This window comes from Melanerpes formicivorus, unplaced genomic scaffold (assembly GCF_026170545.1).
Source record: "Melanerpes formicivorus ecotype bairdi unplaced genomic scaffold, bMelFor1.0.p_v2 SCAF_70, whole genome shotgun sequence".
NCBI classification, from domain to species: domain Eukaryota; kingdom Metazoa; phylum Chordata; class Aves; order Piciformes; family Picidae; genus Melanerpes; species Melanerpes formicivorus.
In genome coordinates, this window is record NW_027142422.1 from 2,760,238 (window position 1) to 2,785,357 (window position 25,120).

Here is a 25,120-nt window from a genome sequence, read left to right on the forward strand (position 1 = left end):
ACCACTCTGAGAAAGACGGAGGGCCGTGGACTGTGAGACCTGCTCCCTTTTGCGGAGCTGGAGTTCATATAAGAGCAAGTGCAGGGTCCTGCATCTGGGTCGAGGCAATCCCAGGCACAAATACAGGCTAGGCAGTGACTGGCTGGAGGATAGCCCTGAGGGAGAGAGACTTTGGGGTGCTGGTGGACAAAAAGCTCAACATGAGCTCTCAGTGTGCACTTGCAGCCCGCAAAGCCAATCAGATCCTGGGCTGCATCAGGAGAAGTGTGGCTAGCAGGTCGAGGGAGGTGATCCTCCCCCTCTACTCAGCCCTGGTGAGACCCCACCTGGAGTACTGTGTCCAGTTCTGGAGCCCCTATGACAAGAGGGATGTGGAGGTGCTGGAACGTGTCCAGAGAAGGGCCACGAGGATGATCAGAGGGCTGGAGCACCTCTCCTATGAGGACAGACTGAAGGAGTTGGGGCTGTACAGTCTGCAGAAGAGAAGGCTCCGAGGTGACCTAATTGTCGCCTTCCAGTATCTGAAGGGGGCCTACAGGAAGGCTGGGGAAGGACTTCTCAGGATATCAGGTAGTGATAGGACTAGGGGGAATGGAATGAAGCTGGAGGTGGGGAGATTCAGGCTGGATGTGAGGAGGAGGTTCTTCACCATGAGAGTGGTGAAACCCTGGAATGGGTTGTCCAGGGAGGTGGTCGAGGCCCCGTCCCTGGGGGTGTTTAAGACCAGGCTGGATGAGGCTCCGGCCAGCCTGATCTAGTGTGGGGTGTCCCTGCCCATGGCAGGGGGGTTGGAACTAGATGATCCTTGTGGTCCCTTCCAACCCTGAATGAAACTATGAAACTATGAAACTATGAAATCCCCCACACAGCACTGAATGTAGATCTTCTCTACATTTTCAACACGCCTCCACAATGTATGGGTACAGGTAACTGTACTTTCAACACTGCTCAAAATGTCTCTAGTCCTCACCTCTGCTAATTCAGCTAATCATCTGGAATACTTCACATAACCTAAGTGCAGGCATTTCAACTACTACAGAACCTGTCTTGTTTAGTAACAGAACTGTGCTCACATATGCAAACAGACAGGTTCACCTCAGCACTTCTTATGGAAAAGAACATCTTCCTTTCCTCTTTTTTTGTTTCCCACACCACACCACATGGCTTTTAAGAAAACAGATCACTTACCAACAGTTCTTCTTGCTGCTGATGGTCAACTGAGCAGATGTACAGCTGCAGCGATTTGAACCTCAGAACACTTGAATGCACGGGGATTCGGAAAACTTCATTGAATATTAACGGCGTTTGAAATTCCATCGCTCTGGAGCAGTAAGTGGTTGGTGTGCCTGACTCCAGGGGTGGCAAATAAACTCTCACGTGACTGGGAATGGCAAAATAGACAAAGAGCACAATTCAGACAAAGAGCTATTTTGCATTTCTCAAAATCAAGCTAAGCAAAAACATCAGGGTAACTTCTGTATTAAGAACCTGCTCTGGGATCTCCCTCCTACAGGATTTTGTCTTCTTAAGCAGAGGCACCAAATGGCACTTGAGATGCCCTGAGGTATCCAAGGCATCTACAGGGTGCTAGCAAATATGGCATAGGATCTATGGGAGAGTTCCAGCCTTCTCCTGAGCTGCAGCAGCTGGAGGCCAGGTGCCACGCTATGGTATTTCAAATGGAAACACATGCCTGTTAGGCATTGAATTACTCTGAAAGCATCACTGAGACATTTCTTGCCCCCATCCTTCCCCCCCCCCCAGCAAAAGAAATCTGCAATTACTGCATCCCTCTGCCATTGTAAAAAACAAATTTAAGTATCTGGTACCAACTCATTTGAGACTCCAAGCCAAAAACAAAGTAAAAAATCCACTACTATTTTAATCTGACAGAGTTTAATCAAACAGCAGAGCTACTTAGAGAAGTCTTTCTGTGTTCTTCCAGTCCATACTGTCTGCCTAGGCTCTGCAACATCCTAATTTTCACTATACCTTTCCTTCTGCCAGCTAACAGCTTCAGGTTACTGTGTTGTGAACCAGGTTAGACAATTTATCTGGTTTAAAAAGCTTCCCAAAGGGGAAGAGGAAGAGGAAGCAGTTGGTAGAGAGCCTCTGTCACTCATTCAGTGGCCTGCCCAGCCCTAACCCTTGACAACTACAGAAAGAAAACAAGGCTCAAGGATTAAAAAACACCTTGCTGGTCAGAGGCTCACTTAAGTTGACTACACAGCTGTATGAATTCTTGTGCCACCAACAGAGAAGGGGTGACACTGATGGACAAATAAAGAGATGACAATTGGAAGAGATCACGATGGTGGAACTGCAGTGCTGGAGTGTGGAGCATCAAGCTAGCTAACCAGCTTCCCATGCTGTAAAAAGGGAGCCATCCAAACCCTCTGCTCACTGACTGCTGCAGGTAACTCCACCCCTGCTGCCCCCAACATCTGATTCAATGAATGTACAGTGGCATGTAGGTGTTCATTAAAACAGCTAAAAGCTGCTTTGATTTTGGTTGGATAAACTCTTTTGGCCAGTCAAACCAACTGATTTAACTCTGCAGCCATGCAATTTCTTGATTCTAACCCTCTACTAGAGGTTTGCAGGATTAGCTAGATCAAGCACTCTCAACAAAGATCAACTGATCCAGTGAGTCACTCAGTGTCCCTTCAACTTAACTCCTACAGAATGGATGCCTTTACAACACGACATCATCACCATGTCCACTCCCCAGTTTTCAAACAACCTCTCCCAGAGATAAACAACTGTAATGTGTCAAATTGCTTTAGAATGTGCTACAATACATATCACCAGGGAGAATGGTGCTTTATGGCAACATTGCCATTATTTATGGAACATTTATTAGACTAAACTAAGGAGTGGTCTTAATAATATGATAAGGAAAAGTAGCACAGGCCACCAAAAAATAAATCATTTGTATTGATTCTTAGCTAGTATTTGTGTTAAAATTATCATTGGGAATGTCTTTACAGATCTTCAAGGACACCTGTAATGGCCACATAAGCCTGCAGATATCCTGGTTGGCTTTCTTTCGGTGGCGGTGCGTTGATTTTGGCCTGGTTTGGGTATCTTGTGTTTTGTTTTGGCCAAGCTATCTCTAATTCATACATACATGTTGCTGTAGGAATTTGAGCAAATTACAATAAGCTTATTCTGGGATATATCACAAGCTATAGAGAACTCATACAGAAGTAGTATAGTTATACAGAAACATTTTCTGGGATACTGCAAATGACAGATAGCTTTGTTTGGCAGACGGCATGGGGTGATGGAGGCACAACTTCAGTATTTTTCCTGTGCATAATAAACATGGAAGAACAGGGGTCACTGGAGACCACACTTGCTGCCTCACCATTTTGACAGGGTTTTATAAAAGACATTTTGCATCCATGTAAGCTAAGACATACCATCTTCTCCAGAAATGGCTTGATTTTGCATGAAAGCAAAAAAACCTATGGTATTTATGATCATGGCACAAAGCGAGGAATGATCAGACTGCAGATGAAACTTAAGCTTACATTTTGGAGTTTTCTTTCACAACTAGGCTACTGAAGTTCTTCAGCTGTAGTACATGGACTAACAGACATTCACTTCCACTGTCGTGCCTGGAAAACAAATTTCCTGTGTTAGTCACCAAGTAGCAATCCATTGTTTAACAGATAGAGATAAAAGATTCAAAGAACATAAAAGCACCTTTTGTTAGTACATCTCTTACACAAATCAGAACAAAAGCAATTAAGTTATATACACTGATAACAAAGCATAATTAATAATATGAGCTACAGTAATGAAATTACCAGAACTAAGACAATTAAACATTACTCAGTTTGAAAAGGGTAACATTCCTTACTGTGACTCTTGACAGTGAATAGGGTTTATCAAATACATTTCTTAGTGTAAGCAGTCACAGCACATGCACGTGCCTGTGTGCACACACACAGGCAACCACGCACCAGTCACCTGCACATCAGCATGGATTTTGAAACGGAACCAACAAAAATGCTTGAGATTTCAAAATTCCCGTGCATGGGAATTAATTTTCTACACAACAGAGACAATTCTGAAGGGCTAAGATACAACATTCTGCCTTGCACTGCCATCACCTGCGCTTCCCCCTGCCATCCCCCTACCAACATCACCACAGCCTACATACAGGATTTCAAAGCTGTATTGGGGAATTGTAGTTGTTTCTCTTCACCTATGACTTTCCTTAGGTAATCCTCCTTTATTTGGCATAACAAGATCTCACTCACAGAGATTAATCCCCATACCCATATGCACTCTAATGGTCCAGACAACAAAAATAACTGCTACTGAAACAAACAATGAAGGTCAGCATGCTGATGAACTGCAGTTAAGGCACATCCCCAGCACAAAGTGGCATATGCCTGACTGATGAGTACATCCCCTATGCTTTGGCTGTCAGATCAGAAACTTCTTTAAACTCTCTACTGCAGTTAAGTTTATTAAAAAGTTAAAAGCCAAACCCAAGAAACATAATGAGCAATTCCTGCTGAGTTGACAGGGAGAAGGAGGAGTAACTACTCACAGAAATCCAACATGTATTTGCGGTTCCTCATTACTGGCAGCATCACCATAAACAGGCTCTTCCAGATCCTCATTCCTGCAGGAACAGAAAGGACTGTAAACTACATACTGACTGAAGCTGCTCAAGCAGAATGAAATGAACATCTATTATGTGATTTGTGGATAAAAGCAATGGTTTGGTAACACCAGAGCAGCTGGCGACAGAAGGAGTTGGGATATCTATTGGAAAGTACCACAGAAGCAATAATTCACCATTTTAAAATCTGAGGGCCTAGAACACTGCTTTCAAGATATTTACTTCAATATTTTTTCAGTCTTCCATTTCTGACATCCTCAAACCTCTGTCTTCTTCCCAGTTACTGTTTACTGTGTTAAAACAATCATATAAAGTAACAGATCTTCATCCATCCTTCAATCCCTTGCTCAGTCTACACATTCTTAGATTTCCAGCAGTTCATCTATTTACTTCTTGTAGTTTTGTCACATGCTACTCAGAATTCTAACCCACAACCTTCATTATTTTATTTTGTTATACATAGTTGAAATAAAATTACTGATTTATGGGTAATAAACCAAAAAACCCTCTGTTTCACGGGAGAAGTATATGGTGTTCAGATGCAAAGTGAGAGAGACTTGGCATTTGCAGAGCTGACAGTGGAACTGCACGGGAAAAGCTTCTTGCCTTTAAAACACACAGTCTAGTAGTTTTATGTTACTAAGAATTATCAATTTTGAAAGCCTATTCAGAAATTCACACTGAATTTTCTTGGACTGTGTGGTAGCACAGGAATATTTCCAGTTTACCATGCATTTATACACCTGACCTTTTGCTTAAAGCTTCAAACACGCCACTGTCACTAGCCAGTGAATGATCTGAGAGACATGCTGAAACTCGCCTGGCTCGCCTCTCCGATCTTCTACCACTGTCTCCTCGCAGAGTTACAGCTGTCAAGGAGAAAATCAAAGTGAAGACAACATCAGCTCAAGACAGTTTCTTAAAAATGAAACAAGACACACCTATTGTATCAAAACTAGCAGAAAACCAGCATGAACACAGCTCACTGCTTTGCCATTTCATTTTAAGCTAAAATTTAAGAATACAATTGACCAGAGATGTTCTGTGGGAGAATGAAGGAAGGAAGTTTGTGGCTAACTTCTCTCTGACAGGACTAAGTACAAACCCATTGCATTGTTGTTAAATGCTTTTCTGGTGGCATAATCCCTCCTGGAGGAAGACTTAACATTCATTCAACATATGTACACATGATACCCTAAACGTGTATGATTTACCTACCGAAATACAATAGGTTGAAAACAAACACAGAGAGTAATTCTTCTAAGAAGTTATCTGATAACACAATGTGAGGTTTTGTTTTCATTTGTTTCCTAACACAAAGTCTCAAAGCATACTGTTTATACCATAGCATAATAGCAGCTTTTATTTACAGTCTGAGAGGCATTATCAAACAGAACCAGTGCTTTCCAGCTCACTCAGTCCACTGTTGTTTCAAATTCTTGCTGAATTACTTTGAAAACTGACTGGGGGAGGAGAAAGCAATATCCAGGCCCTTCTTCCACCCTTCCCCAAATCATCGGCAACACCATAAATACTGACTCAGCAATCATTTTCATGTTATATCAACACAAATGTTATACGTCAGGTTTTGCACAGGCAAGTAGGTCCAGCAGCTACCAATCCTTTAAAGTATGTGCACAAACAGTAATGCCCAGGAATTGCATGGGTATGGTTCTGACACTTCAGTGATTGCTCCTAATCTGAGGTTGTTTTCCTTTGAGTTCAAGAGAGAAACAGTAAAGAGAGTTGTGCAAGTTATGCCATCTCTTTACTATGCAGTGAGGAACTTTCTCCTCTTTTGCTTAAGGTGCAGTGACTGTCCTCAAAGCAGGAAAGCAATGGGAAAGAGATGTCAACAGCATTTCTGCAGAATGAAAACTTGCACCCTCTGAAGACATCTTCTAATATGAAAGCTTCCCAATTATTTTACTTCTCTGGAAAGAGGCTGAACTTCTCAAAAGTATACACATTTTGTACAGAAGTGTTCCATAAGATCTGTACTGATTTCAGCAAGTTACACTAGGGTGACTTCTTTTTGTAAATAAAGCCTTTGGGTCACTCCTCTACAGATGCAGCAGATGAAAGACTTCATGGGCTCTCTCCTTTGGAGGTTCATGTTCCCAGTTTGTTAGAAAGTAAGTAGGAAAAATTGGTCAAGAAGAAAGAAATGTCAGAAATTGGTTTAAACAGAGCAAAGCTTAGCACAGGTTACAAACCTTCCAATGCTGAATGCTAAAGAATTGCTTAAAAATAAAGTTTCTAAGAGAGACATCTCATTTTCTCATATAAGTAACAAAATCGGTGAACACCACACATGAATTCCCAGAACTACTGGTTGCCAAAGCTTGATAAACAACAACCTGATTGGAAGAGTATTTTCAGTTGTCATTAGTTGGCAAGAAGTGAACTCCAAAGGAATTAAGTAAATAAATAACTCTAAAGCATGTTTTGCAAGCTTAGGAGAGTACCAATACTGCATGTCAGCTGCAAATGCACTAATAAAAGACTCAAACACTTCCATAAAAACGAAGTAAGGGACACAGACCTCACCTGCCGTGATGCTGTCAGGCATTACTATATAGTGAAGCTGAAGCTCACAGAACACTTTCCCCAGCAATTTAACTACAGCCATGAATACATTGTTTAGTTGACAGAGCAAAAAAATTAAGTATGCCATAATGATTAAACAGATACAGCCCAACATCAAACAAACCAAAGGTAGCAACACTTCCCATTTCTTCACATGCAGCTGAAAAAAAACCCCAAATAAACCAACCACCAACCAACCAACACTTCATACAGAAAGCCACACTGGGAATTGCAGGCAAAAACAGCACAATAAGTAACTGCAGGCTCACTTACAGTCCTTCTGTTGTGCTGCATGAGAAGCAAAACAAAATGGAAAGCACACAGTGATAAATCATCTCTTAGATCCATGACAACACTTTGTAAAGAAGAGACCATTTAAGCATTAAAAGACACCTCAGCATTTGAAAGATTATTTTATGATAGAGAGGAGGAGATAGTGAAGATCTGGGTATTTGATTAACATTTCTTCCATTCCCAGCTCCATAAACACCTTCCAGGCATATTCCCTCCATTCACACATGCTCACGTTTTTCACAGCATGCCCCCAAGACAGATTCAGAACAAGAACACAGCAGATCAGCAACAGACCATCAAAACTGCAGTTGCTGAAGAACGCTTGGACCTGCTCAAGTGCTGCTTCAGTGCAAAGCATGCACAGCTCAGTCAATGCTAACCCTCCTGGCTCCCAGAACTTGTGAACATTACATCGTGTTTTGTCTAGAGATGTTACAGGCAGCAGATTCATCCAGCAGACTTAGTGCTTTTGCATCACTACATTATGCTACCAGACCATTGGGTGGCAGCAGCAAAGCACACTGCATAGTACCTTAATGAAAAAGCAAACTCCCCAACATCTGGAGGCTCCCAGACTGTGATATACAAGCTCCATGCTCCACCAAATTCTTCTAGGAAAGAGTACAAGTCCGTAACTACTTCAAAACTTCCAAGTGACACTTGAAAAGAAGTGCACTACAGTTCCAAAGCCACCAGCTTTTTTGTATGAAACCCAAGGTAGCCATGACTCCAGACAAAAGAGTTTTAAACTCTTGTTTTCAAATTCAAATATGAACCCAAACATACACAGCAAACACAAACCAGTAATGCAAAATCACACAACAAAACCAACAAAAATAGCCCCTAACAAACAAACAAACCAAAACCAAACCCCCAAACCCTAACAATCCCAACAAAAAAAACCCATAGAGGCAGCTTGGCTACCTTTGAACCATACATTCTCGCTCAAAAAGCAACACAAAGCATTCTGTTGTACACAAGGTAATGCTGTAACCCCTGGGCTAGGAGCTGGACACTGCAGCAGGGGCAGCTGGTAGCACAGGCAGGTTCTGACAGAGGGTTTCGGAGAAGTGTGACATGCATGACAGAGAAATGGGAAGGGTAAAACCAAAGCAGGAACTCGTCCCTTATCCTATTGCTCCCTAGGCCCTTCAGAGCAGGCCTTCATTTCTAGGAAACACGTATGAGCTATAAATGAACTACTGACATAGTTTTGCTTACCACAGTGGGTGAAGACATGCTGTGGTCTGATCTGAGGTTTAAAGAAAGCCTCAGGAAGACTTTTCACGGCACTAATTTAAGCACAAGCTTACATGCTGGTCGCTGGAATTCTGTTTATTTTGGTCTGAAAGCTGCAATATGGGCACAAGAAATGTTTACATCTAGTAAATGTAAATTCTGCAACAGTATCTGCTGGCAATGCCAGCTGTGTTAAGGAAGGGAGGCGAGTCTGGACTCAAAGTGCTGTGGGAGCAGCAGGCTTCTCAGCACAGGGGTGAAATGCTCTGGTTTAAAAAGAAAAAGCTAAAAGTTGTTTGTGTTTTTTTAAGATACTGGCAGTGTTCCTTCTTGTGATCAACTGACAAAGAGAATTTTTGGTAGGATATCATACATTCTCTGACTACATTTCACATCACTCCTAAGTCCTGAATGCAATTGCTAACACAGAATTCTGCATACAGAAGTGGAATGCATCTACAAACTCTAATACAAAAACTCTGCTAATCCTTCTGCACTGGTATGGCTTGATTAGAAACATGAGAAGCCAGTACACCAAAATTCCACCAGGCAGGAGCACTCTTTTTTCATTCTAACAGCAGTTCTTCTATTGATTAACACAGGATAAGAGATTTCCCATGTGTTTGTATGCTGAGGGGATGTAATTGGTTGTTTAAAAAAGTTTCTCTTTCCTCTTCTGATCTCTGTTGTGCCTCCAAAACTTCCACCAATGCAAGCTAAAGCAAGTCCATCAACTTCAGAGTCAGCAGGATAAAACTCAACAGTATGTGTGCTGTTGTAAGTGCACACAACTCTCCTCTGCTATCACAGAGCACCACTCCACCAAGACAACCACCCCAGAAGACACTCTTTGCCTGTTGAAGCACCCTACTCATGAGCACGGTACACCATACACTCATGACTACCATGCCACTGTGACTTCTACTCCACTGCAGAACTTAAGACATGGGAACCTGGTCTGGGGTATGTATGAACTCAGTATGCAGTCTGCCAGCCTTCGAGCCTGCTGGCAGCATTGCTTCACTGCCTGGTTTTATGTTTGGGTTTTTCCTGGGGAATTTCTTGGACATTTTTCTATCTCCCCTGGGTTTGTGTTCCTCTATCAGGATAATGTCAAAGTGGGCACAACTGAAGACCTCAGAAGTAACTAAACCATACTTTGACTGGTTTCTGATCCAAGACTGAAATATTCATTCCTTGATGCACTAGACTGCAGTCAGCCCATGTTCCATTCTCTTTTGCCCACCCAGTTCACCACTCTTTAAAGACCTACTGGCAAGCTTTTCCTCTACTATTTCACCTCTCTGCCCCAAATCTAAAGTCTGGGGGGTCTGAGTTTCAATTCTTTTGATTGGTTTGGGGTTTTTTTTACAACTAACACCTACCATGTGATTTTTAATTGATGGAAGAAAAATAAACTAAGCTGAGTAACAATTTCTCCTGTGATGGTTTGCTTATCATAGTATCATCATAGTACCAGTCAGGGTTGGAAGGGACCACAAGGATCATCTAGTTCCAAGTCCCCTGCCATGGGCAGGGACACCCCACACTAGATCAGCCTGGCCAGAGCCTCATCCAGCCTGGGCTTAAATACCTCCAGGGACAGGGCCCCAACCACCTCCCTGGACAACCCATTCCAGGGTTTCACCACTCTCATGGTGAAGAACCTCCTCCTCACATCCAGCCTCAATCTCCCCACCTCCAGCTTCATTCCATTCCCCCTAGTCCTATCACTCCCTGAGATCCTGAGCAGTCCCTCCCCAGCCTTCCTGTAGCCCCCTTCAGATACTGGAAGGCCACAATTAGGTCACCTCGGAGCCCTCTCTTCTCCAGACAGAACAGCCCCAACTCCCTCAGCCTGTTATGGCTCTGTGAGGTCAATAGGACAAAATAATAACGTCCAGAAACTCACCTCCACCAGTCTGGGCAGAAGTCAGCTGTGGTCCCATTTCTCGCAAGCCTTCACTGTCCACAGGGTAAGTGGACACATGAGATGAGCTCGTTCCTTGTGTGTCATCGTCACCCAGCGCTGCGGTCTGAGCCCTGAGCATTTCCAGGGCTCCTATGCTTGCCATCTCCTCAAAACCTTCTGACATCTGAGCCAAGGGAGAATCTCGAGATGCAGAGAGAAAGGGGGTGTCCAGAGGTGAGCTTGGAGGGGACAGTGACGACAAGGAGGACCGTGACGACAGGGACGCCAGGGACTGCGGGGTATCCAGCGACCGCCGCTGCTTGTTGAAGTTCGAGTGTCCGACGGGATCAGCGTACGGCACATCCTTGGTGAGCGACTCAAAGGGAATGATGTCAAAGCGCAAGTGCTGCCCATAGTCTGTGACGCCGTCTGCCTTCTCGTACTGCGGCAGGCCATAGATGTCCGTGAAGCTGACCGAGCTGAGGGAGCCTCTGCTGGAGGCCAAGGATCCTCGGCTGGAGGCCAGAGATCCCCTGCTGCTGCCAGAGGACATTGTGAGGGTGCTAGCTGACAGACTACAGCGGGTAAAGAGAGGGAAAAAACAAAGGCAGCCCTTTCAAACAATGTGAAACAGCAGCACAGACAGAAACACGTGAATCCAGATTACACAAGCAACTTTATGTGCATTCAGTGCAGTGACAGAGAGGGAGAATCTGGCATTTCAAGGTCTAGCTCATGTCCCTTGCCCTGGTCTCAAAGACATCTTTCACTGGAACCGGGCAAGTGACAACCAAATCAGGGCCAGGTACCTGAAGACAAAAGGTCCAATAGGACTCTTTCCTCCAACATCTAAGCTGTCCTAATTCAGCAGAAAAGAGACCACAGTAGAATCTGGATCAGTGGACTCAGTGTAAATCGAGGAAGGGCTTGATCCAGCTTGAATTTGTGTTAACCATGGTCATAAACATACCAGGGAGAAGCGGTATGAAGGGATTTGGAAAGTCCTAACCAATGGCTGTGCCAGCATCACTCTCACAGGTTTTGCCAGTGCAAAGTAAGACAGACGTCAGCATGAATCCCATTCCACTTCCTCTTCCCACTCTCAGACAGGGAGAGAAGAATAAAAGTGACTAAGAGAGATCAAGTGAGACACAGCAGAAACTGAGCTTTTGATGTTGGCATGGTGTTGAGCTGAGGAATCCCCATGAGCTGCATCTAAAAAGGCAGCTGCAAGTGTGAATATGCAAAACATGCTGGGCTTCTGTGTGGGTCTTAGCACATTCTCATATTTAAATGGCAAAATTTTGTCATCTCACCAGGGATCAAGAACCCCTCCTTTGGAGAAGGTACCAGAACATTAAAACCTCAGAGAGCTTAAAAGAATGCTCTCATCATATTAAGCCCATAACAATATTACAATGGGGTTTAAGTACATATCTCCTCTTCAGAAAATAAGGCAACGTATGAAATTCCCAAGCATACACAATGATCTAGCCCAAGCAGCCATCCACAATGCTACCCATAAACCTCCATCAAAATCATCACCTCCCGTTGACCAAACTGTATACATTTGATTAAAACCTAACTGACTTGGCACACGTACACAAAAGCATTGAAAGGTAAACCTCACAGACCATGAAGATCATTCTCTCTCGCAGCTGAACTTCAAAACCTGCTGATTTTACACAGCTCACCTTTTTAACTGGGAGTGTAAATAGGAGGTTAAACGAGTAGCTTCCTCTAGTTGCATAAGCAAACAATTTCTCTTTTCCTGTAAGAGTATCCTGGAATTAAACAGATACACATCACTATTTTTCTTCATTACAGTAGTGCTCCAAAAGTTCCACAAGCTTACTAAGTATTGCACTGCAGCTTGAAATAAAAAAGCAGTTTCACTGTTTAATGAAAAGCTTTAATTGATGCATCTTATGTGCAGCACTGGTGATTCCAGCAGGAACACCAGAACCAAGGCTCCAGCAGAATTCCCAGACAGGTGTTTCACAGACAGGTGTTTCAGGTACACTGATAAATCATTACAATTAAGTAGGTGATACAGCATTTTGAATATTAATGTATGACAAAACACTCTTGCTGGACTTCTCTTTTGCCCAGTCTAATAACAAGCAGCTGAATTACTCAGTACCACTGCCACAGCACAAATGGAACACACCTAGAATACAGCTGCTCACAGATGCCTGTGAGGTGTCTACCTTACGATCTGTATTTTGCAATTAATAACATGTCAAATAACAGATTTTATCTACTGCTATTGCCTTTATTCTTTTCTGAAGTCTGAATTAATTATTCATGGTGTTTTGTTTATCCAGGCCCCATCACTGAGCTTCAAAAACAAAACCAGGGTGGTAATCTGTTTTGTGCTCAGATCTAGTGCTGCATTCACAAGCTGGATGGGATTCTGATGGAGTTTGGAGAAAGCTTATTTCAGTGCTTCATACCTTCCTCAACTGCAATGACAGCTGCTAGAATTCAACAAGTTAATAGGCAGAGAGGGTGCAGGGCAAGGAGAAAGGAAAAAAAGGGGGGCAAATAAACCCACCCACAAAAGCAATAAAGCCACAGGGAGCCCTTCTGGATACAACAAAGTGGCAGCATTACTTTCTACAAACTTTGTATGGTTAAGATATGAAAAAAATATGTCTTTGTTAGCAGTAAAACCATAAATCTCTCAGCTTTGCTGGCCTCCAACTTCATCAATTCCTATGCTGGCAAGGGTCCGTACTGCTATGCTCCAGCAAGCCCACCACTCTCCAGGGAGGCTCCCTTTATTGCAACCACATGGCAGAAGCTGCATGCCCAAGCACATGCAACACTGAAGAATTTCTCCTGCTCCTGGGAACCCCAGACCAGGTAAACCAAGTGGTGCAAAGGCAGCTGCAGCTCAACTATGGAAACTTAATATGATGAAGGCACTAAACACAGAACCAAAAATCAAATGGAAACAAGAAACTTAACTGATTGAAAAGCTTGCAAGGGGTATCCGTATCACATACTTTAAAACACAAACTTAGGAACCTGCACTCCACAGTCACCAATGCTGTAAGTTAGGCACCTGTGTTAAAGGGCAAGAAGTGCCTCTACAACTAAGGCTGCAGCCAACCTTACAAAACAAACAGAACAGGCCCAAAGAAAGAAAGAAAACCAAAACAAAGCATAACAAAACCCAAACACCACCCATGCCCAACCAACAGACACACACAAAACAAGCCCTACTCTGTCATACAAATTGTATGTTAGTTCTGATCTGTGTAAAACTCAATGCCTTTAAAACGTGGTGACAGGACAGAAGAGCTAACAATTTAAAAGAGGAGACTTCTTTGTATCTCATGATTGGGATAAAGGAAAAACAGAAAAGCATTAACTAGGAATGGGTTTGGATATTCCTGAGCACAAACCCAACAAGTATGTTACACAATTAGTAATTGTTCAGCTTTCCTCTACTGTGTTACAGAAAAAAGTGTGCCCTTCAGTATCATTCTAACTTCTATTCAACTTTTTGCTAGCAGTTGAAATATCAAGTATCACATTGGAACCTTGGTTTCCACAGCATGAACTACATGGAAAACTAGCTTGGTCTTCTTGCCAACATAGTGTGTACTGCCTAACACAAGAGCCCAAAAACAACAAGTAAAACTTACTACACTGCAGTGTAAAGTGAACTCCCTTTTCTGTCGATTTAGGCTGGAAAGCCAATATGATGGTACTGAAAAACTGCAAAAAACATAGAATATTGAACTGTGGGTTGGCTGTTAATGTTCTGTCTATTGCCTGAACTTACTCTCTGAAGAAAGCCTTCTCAAAGGCACTGAATATCTCAAGATATATACATAGAAGCCACTTTGAAGTATTTCACATGTCTTAATTACGTAAATATTAATCTTTACAAAGGTCACATTAGAGCTGGTTCATGCAGTCTGCCTCAAACCTGAGCTTTTACCATGCCTGGGAAACAAGAATGAGCACTGGTTACTTGGTAGCAAGAAGAGGTTAGGAAGCTTTGTCCATTTCTTTGGCTACAGGAGAAACTGGGCAACTTTGAAATAAACACAGTGTTTCCCACCAATATGTTTGGATGTTCATTCATATATATAACTTGATATTTAAGTTTTCAAGAGTGATTCTGTTTATTATTTTCTCTGAATGTCAGAGCTGGGATATGCTCCCACTGCTGAGACTGCAAATTCAAAGACAAAAAACTGTATTTAAAAGGCAGTAAAGGTTTAATCATTTAACTTTCTTTATTATAAGGCAGAATCCAAATGCAGAAAATTACCTTTGTTCTGATGCTTCTGGTGATGAATATTACTCCACTTCAAAATAACAGAAAAATCTTTCCCTATCCAGGTACTGGTATTCAGGTCTCTACTACCAGACAGTATCATAGAGACTTTTTCCAAGGCACCTTTTGTGACTCTATTCTGATTTCTTCTTCCTACTTTTTAGATTAATTAAAGGAGAACTAACTAGTCAACTTTGTTCTAACTCTCCCTCAGAAAACTTCAAGACAGAGAGAATTAAATAATGGCAGTCAGGAGCAGTCCCTTCCCTTTGTTTGCAAATTAGCAACATTTTGCTTGCTTCTTAAACACAGTGACATTCCCTAGTCTTGCTTTGAAACTACCTCTATGGATCTTACAGTAGACAAAAACCCAGTTTAAGTTCTCAAACCTTTCAGTGGCCCCATGTGCAGATGTTGCTCGAGCCCGCTGAATTTCATCCTCCAAACGTCTTTTTTCTTCCTCCAAACGTGCAATGTCTTCTGGGGATCGCCTCTGCTGACTGATGAGCTGCAGCTCCTGAAGAAGAGCCTCCTTCTCTTTGATGAGCTGGAGACGGTCCCTGTCCGCCTCAGCCATCCCTGGCCAAGACTCGCTGTCTAGCAAGGCCAGCTGCTGTTGTATATTTGAAACCCTTTAAAAGAGGATAAATATATTTCAAAATGCAGATGAGAAGGATAAAGAAAATTAAGAGGAAAAATAGCAGAAGGTGAAGCCTGTTGACTTCTGTGACTTGCTTCTTCTGGATTTCAAAACAAAATTGAGAGGAGTTCCAGATGATTATTTGGTTTTGTGGCTCAATAAACTAACCTGTTTTCTTGGGTTTTTTTTCCCTGTAATAGGCTTTCCAGCCAAAAGTAGTTGTTATATTTCAATATGCTGGACCTCTACACAAAACAACAGTTTTAAGAGTTGTTTCCACAGTTGACACCTTAGGAAATTGTTCTGCTGAAATCTATTTTGAACCCTCATAAATAGTACAAAGAACCCTAAAACTAGAACCTTCACAAATGTCTGTTTTGGCAATATCAAAAGGTATATAAGCATAACAGGGACAACACTCTCTTACTGCTAGAGGTTTATGCTTGTCTTACAATGGGCAATCTAGACACTTCAGAATGCTACAGTTGCAATGACAGGTAAATAAGAGAAATTCTAGACTCCTGATCTTTGAATGTTTGAAACTAAAGAGCTGTACAGCAGATAGGCAGCTGCATACCTCAGTTTCCTCTTCACTTTGAAAGGGTAGCACTCAAAGTTCAGCGCACCGTAAAAGACTATGGCCCTTTCAAGACATTTTTTTTAAGTACATTTAAAGCCAGCCACAGAAGCAGGATGTGTGCTCGTGCTTTTGGTAAGCTAATCTTTTCTCCAAAAGATCTGGTAAGAAACAAAAGCTAATAACAAACAAAGCAAGGTGCAAGTACGTAACGAGCAGACAGAAGGTTCACAGAGGATGCTCAGTGCAGCAACATGCTCAAGAATATTGCAAGAAAAGCATAGGCATGACAAAGGTAAGGTTTTCCCCATCAAAACCAAAACCCCAGGCAGTGTTTATTTCCTACTGACATCTGGAAAGTATCTGGCTATGTTATTATCATGGGAAGAGAAATAAAGTATCAATACAAGTCAATTCACAATGACTGTATTCACATATGAATAATAATTTCCCAGTGAATTTTGTAAAATACATTTTCTCCCCCTTAGATTTCATTTACAGCAAGTAAAGGACTTGGGTATTATGTTACATTTTAGTCTAAAGCATAACACTTTATCAAGCACTTCAATACCATTTCCTCCTCCTTGCATTAATAACCAACTTCCTGCTGAAGCTACTGAAAAGCACCATTGTGACTCGCTACGTATAGTCCACATATTTCATGCCTCAGCTATTGTGCATGAATTCCAGATGCAACTTCCTGAAGAACACCTCACCCCACCGACCAAGCGACAGGGCCAGGAGAGCAAGCAGAGTCAGGACCTCTACTCTCCCCTGCCCAGGCTGCTATGGTGTTGAAGTTCCAGTAAACAATCCTGAAGGCATACAGGGCTTGATTTTCAACTGTTCATTGCCAAATGAAACAGATGGGGACTCAAAGTCCTCTCAACAAAATGAGAGAAGTCAGGTACAATTGAGTTACCACAGCTTGGAAAGTGAGTGCAAATCAGATGAGCCCTGGCAATGTATTTGAGTGATCATGTTCATAAGTTCTTAAGCAGCTTGTGGATGAAAGAAGACTACATGTGTCTGGTGAGGTCTCTGCAGGACTGGTCCCCTAGTTCATTTTAACACCCACAATTGTTTTGCTAGCTATTTCTCTAATGCAGAGTGAACTGGTTAAGAAGCAAACAAATGAAGCAAAGAAATGCTAATGCAGGCAACAGGGAAGAGAGAAGTACCAGGAGGCAAGTGGGGAAGGTGGGATCCCCCCTTTCAGCACTGTTTAACTGAATCAGCTCGGCTGTAGAGTAAAAACATCACCCTTCAATACAAGAGGCTTTAATTTAGCCTCTTGAGCTTGCTGAGAGCATGTAACTGCCTTTGTGTATGACATTCCAGTTTAAAGCTTGCTTTTTCCCCTCAGCTTCAGTTATGCCGACGCTTTGAAAGTAGGAAGTTGTTGTATGGTAACTTAATTACACTGTTATTAAAAGGAAAAGTACTGCTGTGGACAAGGTTTGTATCACTGAAGAGCTCCAAAACCTGATGAGGTATTTACTTTGATTCCTTTGACAGTCCAAGCATTTCTGCCAGTCCTCCTTCTCTCATTTTCCTTTCAAGCAAAGAAAAAGCACTTGCAAAACAGCACGGTGAAGGCATCTGTTGGGAAGGGAACTGCAGCGTCCATAAGCCAGTCTTCTGCAACCTGTATTTCCTGTGACTGAACTAAAGTTTTGGGGGAGTTTTGTGCTTGCTTTCCAATGAGAATTCCCTCTGTGTAAGTTGTTCCAAAAAGCTACCAGTAACAGACTTGTTAAAATTCACCTCCTTGTCTGTTTAACATCCCTAAGGCCTTTATGGTGTTACTGACTGAAGCCTAGCACAACTGTCTGAAGAGTCAAAATCAGCATAGTAATTAAAAAAAAATCCTCTAAAGCATGCTGTAGAATTGCAATTTGTTTGCCTTCAACACAATAACAAAAAATGCAGGAATCAATCTCACCATACCATGCCAGATTTTATACCCATACTGCACCAGCCACTCTCCCTGCTGGTCTGCCACAGAGAAGTGACAGGTTTGCACTTCCAGACTCGGGGCATGCATTCACCTACTGCAATACAGACTGCAATTTAGAGCGGGGGGTGGAATGTATTCTTTCTGAAGTCTCTGTTTTTCAAGCACATTTTTTCCTTCCCACTGGGCATTTTTTAAAGATACTACTTCTTTAGTGTAGCCACTGGAAAAGACTATTTTTGCCTGGCCTGATGCCAGACACTGAGGTCCCTTACCAGCATAGCGATTTAACATATTCCTGGGGAAAAAACAGTTAATTTTGAGCCATCAACATTCCAGGCATTTTGCCCATTCCCATCCTTGCATAACAAGTGCTGAGAAGCTTGCATTCCATGCTCAAGTAGGTGGTATCAAATGACTGGTTTCCTTGCTGCTTATTTCAGTATTTAAAAACTGCAAATGGAGATGACTGCAAGAGCTGCTGCTAAGCAGAAAAGCAGGAGGGGCACTATGGGCTGACAAAGGTTCAACCTGGTTGTCTGAACCAAACATTGATTCAAAACGGCACACTCGCCCTGAAATGGCCATACTAACGTACCAAGCATGATGTCTGGCCCAAGGTATGGGTAGGCACAGCATGGTGAAGGTGAGTACAGCCACAGAAGTTTACTACACAAACTACACTCACAAAAAAGCATGCATTGTTTAGAATTCACAGCATGTCTGACTGATCATAGATCTACACAGACACCCCCTTGCCTAGACAAAATGAGGCAAACCTTCTGCTACTGGAAGCATTTGGAGAACCTGAAAGATTTTTGAGCGTCCAGAACCAATTTTCATGACTGCTACCTGAACACCACACTAATGAAATCATACCACCGAGCTCAAGAACATTTCAGTTCAGAAGGGGTTATTTATTAAAATACAGCATGAGAAGTGAGACTGAAGAGAAATCACAGTCTGATTTGCAATTACAATTAACCTCATGCTTAGACCATTACAGGGATTATGAACAAGACAAGTATCTTGAGGAGAGAAATACCTGAAGCATCACAAAGGTCTTAACTCATGCTGATAAAAGGGACAAGGCACTTCATAACCTACAAATTCTGGAACTTTTAGCTTCAGCAGTTTCTCCAAACTTACTTTGGTTTGATTTTCCAAGGATATCAATATGCCCCTAAATGTAAATGCCTAGACTTACCAGACTACTCTACAGCTGAGGCTTTCATTGCCTACAAAATGGGAAGAAGGGTGAGCACAAAACAAATTACCAAAAGCATCCAGTTATGATTTGCAGAAGAAGGGTGGCTAAGATCACACAAATACACAGAGATGATCAACCTAAATCAGCTCAGCTTATTCTTTTCCTTCAGCCTAAATAAGGATTATAATTAGAGTCAGTTCTCTGCCACTTCAGGTGGCAGGGAACTGCTCCCACATGCAAGAGGAAGTGGCCATGGGACTGAAGGCACGTAATGGTGGGTGCAAGAACTCAGTAATTTCCGATATTTATGGATCCTCTTGAGAGTGGATTATGATTTACTCCCAAAAAGGAGAAGGCTGAGGAAAGGGGAAGAAAGAAATGGAAAGAACAAGAAGCTGGGGAACTCAGCCAAATGCTCACAAAACTTCTCCACTGTGTCTCCTTTGGCTGTTCTTGCAAGTATGTGCCACTGTGGCTTTGGCGGACAAGACGAGTACGCTCTGGAGAATATCCAGCTTTCCTGGCAGCCCAGTTCAGTAACAAGGAGGTCTTAAATTGGCTTAAGATGCTCGTGAAACCTTTAGAGTTCACTGACATTTTGCAGACAAAAATAGGTATTCCCCTTTAAGAAAACTGCAAAGCCTGCTAAAACAAATGAAAGGGAGGAATTACTGTTTCCCCCCACTTCACAGGTAAAATGGTATGAGAACGTTAAAAGGCAGTTCACGAGCATGGCTCAGCATCCTTTTTAACCCCAAGCAAAAGTTTTATATTCAAAAACTAACACTGGGAAATTTAGGTTTAGCTGACCTGCCTGAGCCAGAAATTTACATATCAGAGAAATGTTTTCATCCCTAATAAGATTTTCAGATTAGTTTAGGAGAATAAAGCATGCAAATCCACCAAATTTCACTAAAAATTTGGCAAATACACCTTGAAACCTGCCTGCACAAAATCTATTTCAACAGGAAACTACTTAACTGTGTTACTGTGTCAGTACTGGAATACTGCTATAGAAATCCAAACAACATGTATCTTGCTGGTACAAGCACAAACTGCACTGGTGTGCTGCTTCTTGTGCAAGTGCTTTTCACATCCTAACTGCAAATTAATGTTGGTAATGAGACGACAAGTTTACAACAAAGTAACTACTCCTAACATTCCTAAAAGGAATGTGAAAACGTTAAGCACAGCTTAGGAGGAGGCTATAATAAACTGTTGGCAACCACTGTGTGATTTAAACAACTGAATTGAAAAATAACATCTTTGAATTTAACTTTACAGAAAGCATAAACAGATTACTGGTTCTGCACCCCAACTAGATAACCTGGCTGAATATGTTTGGAAAGATTATTTTATTAAAGGCACTTACCATCAGACTGGGAAAATCTCAGTTACAGACATCTAAAAATCTCAGTTACAAACCTTGGAGGGATAACTCTCTTGATTACTACATACTCAAATATGAGGCACTGCAGCAATGGCATTTCATGGTAATTTGCTAATACACTTCATGTAGTCATTACAGTGAACTGCACAACTTAGCAGTTATCAAAGAAAAACAATTTGCTTTTGATTTCTGTGAAAGAGACTCTTCAGAGAAGTGCTCAAGGGGTACACTTCCCAGTGTGTAAATGCTTTCATGAGAGGTGGTCTCACTGAAATAGCGACTGAAACTAAAAACTGTATTTATCCAGGCAGCTTAGGGCTGTCTGTTCAAAAAGACTGTCCTCCTTTCCCCCTCCTTCTCTGAAGGGCCACACTGACAGATCTGAGAGAAGAAATTTCATGGAAATAAGGTACAGTTTACTTAAAAATAATGGGGGGCGGGGGGAGAGGGGGAGAAGAGAGTAAAGAGCAGAAGGCATGTGATGGAGCCTCTCTTCAGCATGACTGGCCAGTTGAAAAGCACAATTTACACGCCTCCTCCCAAAGCCTGGATCAGACACAGGAGGGAGGACCTCTTCCCCAGCATGCTGAAGATGTCAGAACCCACAGCTCACAATCTGAAATACCCATGGGAAAAATTAAATTGCAAATTACCCAACTTCCTTCCAGAGGAAAACTCGGGGTGGGGGTGGGGGGGAACAAAGGGAATGTGAATGTCTTCATTTCTGCAAAGGCCAAACAACTCAGCAGTTAGATAATTTTTTTTAAAGGAGGAATTAACATCTTAGTATCTTTTATGAGGGAGGAGATTTATTTGAGGCCTATATGCCAACTTTCCTACCATCATTAGGTCTCATCTCCTGAGCTCCTCAAAACAGCTCCTTCAGCAATCCCCACACTGCATCTCCTTGCTCAGACACCACATACAGAGAATATAGTTTTATTTCTAGAGCATGTTCATTACAAATGGCAAATATTCTGCTCCTGCCTAGAGCTCTATGATCTTCTAGCTAGATCCACAAGAGTGACTAAACTGCAAAACACTGCCCTTCAGTTTGTGGGGCTTTTTTCCTGCTTTCCTTAAGGGAGAAGTGTACTTTTCTCCCACAGTGCATTTTAGAAGTCTCCCCTTAAAAGCTGGAGAGACAACGCGTTGGCTGCTGTACTCCTTTGCTGGAAGTACCCACAGCCCGTCTGCCAAGCAGGCAGCCACAATACACTGCTTTACAGCTGTGAGACACTGTAGCATTTCAATTTTCTACTTTGTAGGTTTTAATCCGTTGCAGCACATTCTGTCACCCACACTGGGCAGTAACAGTAGATATTTCACCAGCCAAGGGAGAATGAACACAAAGATATTTAATAGAGACAAAAGCCCTACAGAAATGCCAGCAAGCTAAGGGGAAGGAATGCATGATAAATGAAGAATGCAACCACAGAGATAACTGGTAGGGGCAATGAGCTTTGTGCAGTTCCACTCAGAAGCTGAGAGCTGATTACTTCTGTACAATATACTGGGCAAAATAAGGCTACTATTTTAAAACAACTAGTATGCTTTTGCTAAATAACAGACTATTGTCAGAGCTGCTATCCTGGGACAGCAAAACTACCCTTACTGCAATTAACATTCTCTAGTTGGAAGGTTATTTACTTGGGTATTCTACACTTAATTGACATCAAACCCCATCTCGCTTCTGAAGTTTAGAAATACTGCATTCCACACACAAACAAATGTTTGGCATTTCAGCTGAGAAATACTTCTGCTACACAAAAACGAAAAAGAAAAGAGAAACCTACAGAATTGCTACTGCCACTCCATCCTCTTCCCTGATACAACACCCAGGAAGAGAACTGCTTCAAAAAACAGATAGAAAAGGCACCCCACAAAAACAAACTACACTTTTTTAATGCCATCATCACAGCACTAGCATGTTTTCTAAGCTAAACAATACAAAAGCCAATTCTAGCCTTCTTTCAGCCACTGTCATGAAACCCTAAATTATCACTATCATTATTAAATGATAAGGGTTAAAGTCTGTGACATAACAGGACAACTGACCAGTTTCTGTTCTGCCCTTTCCCCCCCAGTTTATTAACCTCCACTAGCTAGCATGCACTGGCATTCACATACAGTATTTTACAATGCAGACTTTTATTCCAGTCAGAAATCCTGAGGATTTAGCTGTGTGTTTCTAACGTGCTCACACCAGTGTAATTTTTTTTCTAAGCTTGTATTTCATCCCAAAGTGGGTACATTTTCCAAGAACAACAAAATGGTGAGTTGCCTATGAAGCTTCCAGTCCCTGCCAAGACATATGACAGCATTACGGTTTCCCCCAAAGAAAAACCTCACTGTAACAGCAAAAAAACGAGGCCAAAGTGTTGAATTTTTTTAACCCTTGTTCTGAGAGTTGTATCAAAATAAAAAAAAAAGGTGGCAAAAGAGGCAAAGTTGGAAAGAAACAAGAAAAACCCTAACTCCAAAAACAATACATAGGGGTGTCAAAGTTAGCTGCACAAACTCCTAAGTGTCAGTAATCTTAGTAAAGGAATCTTCTGCCAGCACAAATTGTAACAATCATACCTGCATGAAATTACTGTGTCCAAATCATCTCTGCCTCAAGTACTGGCTTAAATATCAGGCAAATAGGTCGCATGAGGACCTGCTAAACTATACTAGTAGGTAATATCTTTTAAGTAGTACTACATAAGAAGAGATGACTTGCACCACAGCATGAAAAAACACTGCAAGACTGAGCTGCACGTAGGAAACACTTATGATAAGCAATTAGAGTGAAGGACTTAGTGAAGAATTCATTTATTTCAAGCAATTATTTGTTTGCTCTTATTTCTTTTCAATGTCAACATTTGGTTTTATGTACTCCTTTGTTCAGCTTTGAACATCCTGATTTATCTCACAGGAAGTTCTGCATTCACACTCAGTTCACAACCGCAGTATACTGAGCTTGGAAAGACAGGTATGCAAAGCTCTGGACATAGTGACAGACCAGGCTGAGGAGTGCAAGCTGAAAGACCGTTTACACTGAGATTTTGGAAGGGGAAAAGTTAAGCCAGTTCAATGAAACTACAGCAATTTTGTGTTCATACTAGTGTAGAACAGGGCTGACATTTAGCTTTATCTCTGCAAATGAGTATCTAATCTCAGGATAAAAGTCTTATGCTTACCTAAGTTTTTGTTATCTGGGAACTACTCAAACCAGTAACCAAATCAGTCTTCCTGAAGATGTTTCAGCTAAGGGGCTGGCTCCAGTTCTACTTTGAAAATGTTAATCACAACAGTGAAAATTTAAAAACAAACTAATAAATCAACAAAATGTTCCTTACCTTTTCTTTGCCTCTTCATACTGCCAGTTCAGTCTTACTTTGTCTACAAGTCTTGTTTTGTCATCAAACCCAAACTTTTGCAGAGTTGAAAAGCAAGGGGTGGGGTGGGGAGGGGAGAGAGAGAAATGAGAATTTGACGACATTTTTCATCACAAAGAAAGGGACAAATGAATCTCACAGTATTTACCAAAAAACCTCAATGCTTTAAGAAATAACATCAGAAAAATCAATGTTATGCTTTAGAAATACAAAACTGGGGATTTGCTAAAAGTACAGGAGAGAAACCACCCCTGTCAATACATTATGATCCTGGAAATCAAGGGCTAGAAAGTAGAATCACTGATGAACAGGCAAAGCTTTTCCATTTTATCCAAGCCTAAAACAAAGAGAGTTTTAACTGAAATATTTTATTCCTTGATACAGCTGTTCTTTGGACAGTTTAATACACATAATTCATCTTACACTCCCTGTACTGTGAGAGCCAGCACTGAAAATCATTGTATCATTTTCAACAGTATTAAAAACCCACCCCCTGATGACTGACTTGGTTGCAGAATGCACATTTGTGCTGTTCCTACTGTACATAACCCAGTTTCTACAGCATCTTCTCTCCACCTTAGCCATCAGCTGTTTCCCTCAGAAGTGTGCATGCAGTCTAATAGTCCCTACTGAAGTGCACTGCTGGACCTCTGGATTCCTCACCTAACTGCTGCTACTGCTCTCTACATAATCACCCCTGTTTAAAAAACAAGTTAAAATGGCTTCTTTTTTTGTTCACATTCTGCTACTAATAATTCAGGAAAACAATTAGTTTAATTATGCAATTTCAATTTCCTAACAAAGCCCTATACCTGACAGACACAATCTGCAGAATCTGCATGTCTTCTCTTGGATGGCACTCAGTGTGTATTGTGAATGGGAAAATGCTGCTTTTGGCAATTCTCTGTGGAATTCAACAATCACATCCATCAGCACTCCAGAAAAAGACATCCCAAAGGCACCATCAACCTAAATACTACACTGAAAGGC

At 41.9% G+C, this 25,120-nt stretch overlaps 1 protein-coding gene across 4 annotated transcripts in view; it reads right to left on the reverse strand.

Moving 5' to 3' along the window:
- The window catches only part of WWC3 (WWC family member 3), a 90,612-nt gene that overhangs the window by 12,697 nt on the left and 52,795 nt on the right, over positions 1-25,120 (reverse strand). For 3 of the 4 annotated variants that reach the window (XM_068163156.1, XM_068163155.1, XM_068163154.1), the window contains exons 8-15: positions 24,092-24,165; positions 15,363-15,605; positions 12,371-12,460; positions 10,677-11,251; positions 5,391-5,511; positions 4,568-4,642; positions 3,537-3,623; positions 1,189-1,381 (exon numbers count right to left, since the gene is read on the reverse strand). In XM_068163156.1, coding sequence (XP_068019257.1) covers positions 1,189-1,381; positions 3,537-3,623; positions 4,568-4,642; positions 5,391-5,511; positions 10,677-11,251; positions 12,371-12,460; positions 15,363-15,605; positions 24,092-24,165 — 1,458 coding nt within the window. The remainder of the gene's footprint in view (positions 1-1,188; positions 1,382-3,536; positions 3,624-4,567; positions 4,643-5,390; positions 5,512-10,676; positions 11,252-12,370; positions 12,461-15,362; positions 15,606-24,091; positions 24,166-25,120) is intronic. The other variant, XM_068163157.1, reaches the window with a different exon arrangement.